This window comes from Morone saxatilis, unplaced genomic scaffold, assembly GCF_004916995.1.
Source record: "Morone saxatilis isolate NCDOM2014 unplaced genomic scaffold, NCSU_SB_2.0 Contig11, whole genome shotgun sequence".
NCBI lineage: Eukaryota > Metazoa > Chordata > Actinopteri > Moronidae > Morone > Morone saxatilis.
Window position 1 is genome coordinate 2471302 of NW_023339663.1, and position 611 is coordinate 2471912.

The 611-nt window shown below is 55.2% G+C and overlaps 1 protein-coding gene across 4 annotated transcripts in view; it reads left to right on the forward strand.

The window, feature by feature from the left end:
- The window catches only part of tp53bp1 (tumor protein p53 binding protein, 1), a 32460-nt gene that overhangs the window by 2320 nt on the left and 29529 nt on the right, over positions 1-611 (forward strand). For 3 of the 4 annotated variants that reach the window (XM_035682465.1, XM_035682464.1, XM_035682462.1), the window contains exon 1: positions 7-440. In XM_035682465.1, coding sequence (XP_035538358.1) covers positions 261-440 — 180 coding nt within the window. In that variant the 5' untranslated portion in view covers positions 7-260. Of the gene's footprint in view, positions 1-6; positions 441-611 lie in introns of those variants that run through there. The other variant, XM_035682461.1, reaches the window with a different exon arrangement.

Below are 611 nucleotides of genomic sequence, written 5' to 3' on the forward strand. Positions count from 1 at the left end.
TGTGTGTGTTTGTGTGTGTTTTCCGAAGAAAAGCAGCGAAATAAAGATAATGAATGAATAACTTTAATAAAAAAAACGTGGTAACTCATCCGTTACCCGGTACCGGGAGTGTGTTAACGGTGTGAGCGGCGCACGCAGCCTCCTCGGTGGGCAGAGAGCTCAGCGCTTTGTTGGGCGGAGCGTTAGCTGCTAGCGGCGGCTACTTCCAGGTAACAACAGCTCACATGTCTGCTCTGGTCAGTTAACAGCAGTCTCACCACATGGATCCCGGAGGAAGTGAACTGGACTCCAGCCTGCCTCAGCCCGAGAACCCGTGTCTGATCGTGGAGGACTCCCAGCCGGACAGCGTCGCTCTGGAGGACGATCCCGAGAGCAGCTACCGAGCTCTGCTGGCCCGCCGCCTGTCCAGCCTGCAGCCCGCCGCCCGCAGCCCGGTTCTGGTGAGCTGCAACACGATCGGGTTTCACTAACATCCCCAGGCCAGTGTTTTAAGTGTCTGGTACAGGCATGATGCTGCACGGTTACCTGAGAAGTGCTGTAAGTAGGGCGCATAACAAGACAAACAGGTGTACTGGGGTCATTTCTATAAGGATCGATACCCCAGTACAAGG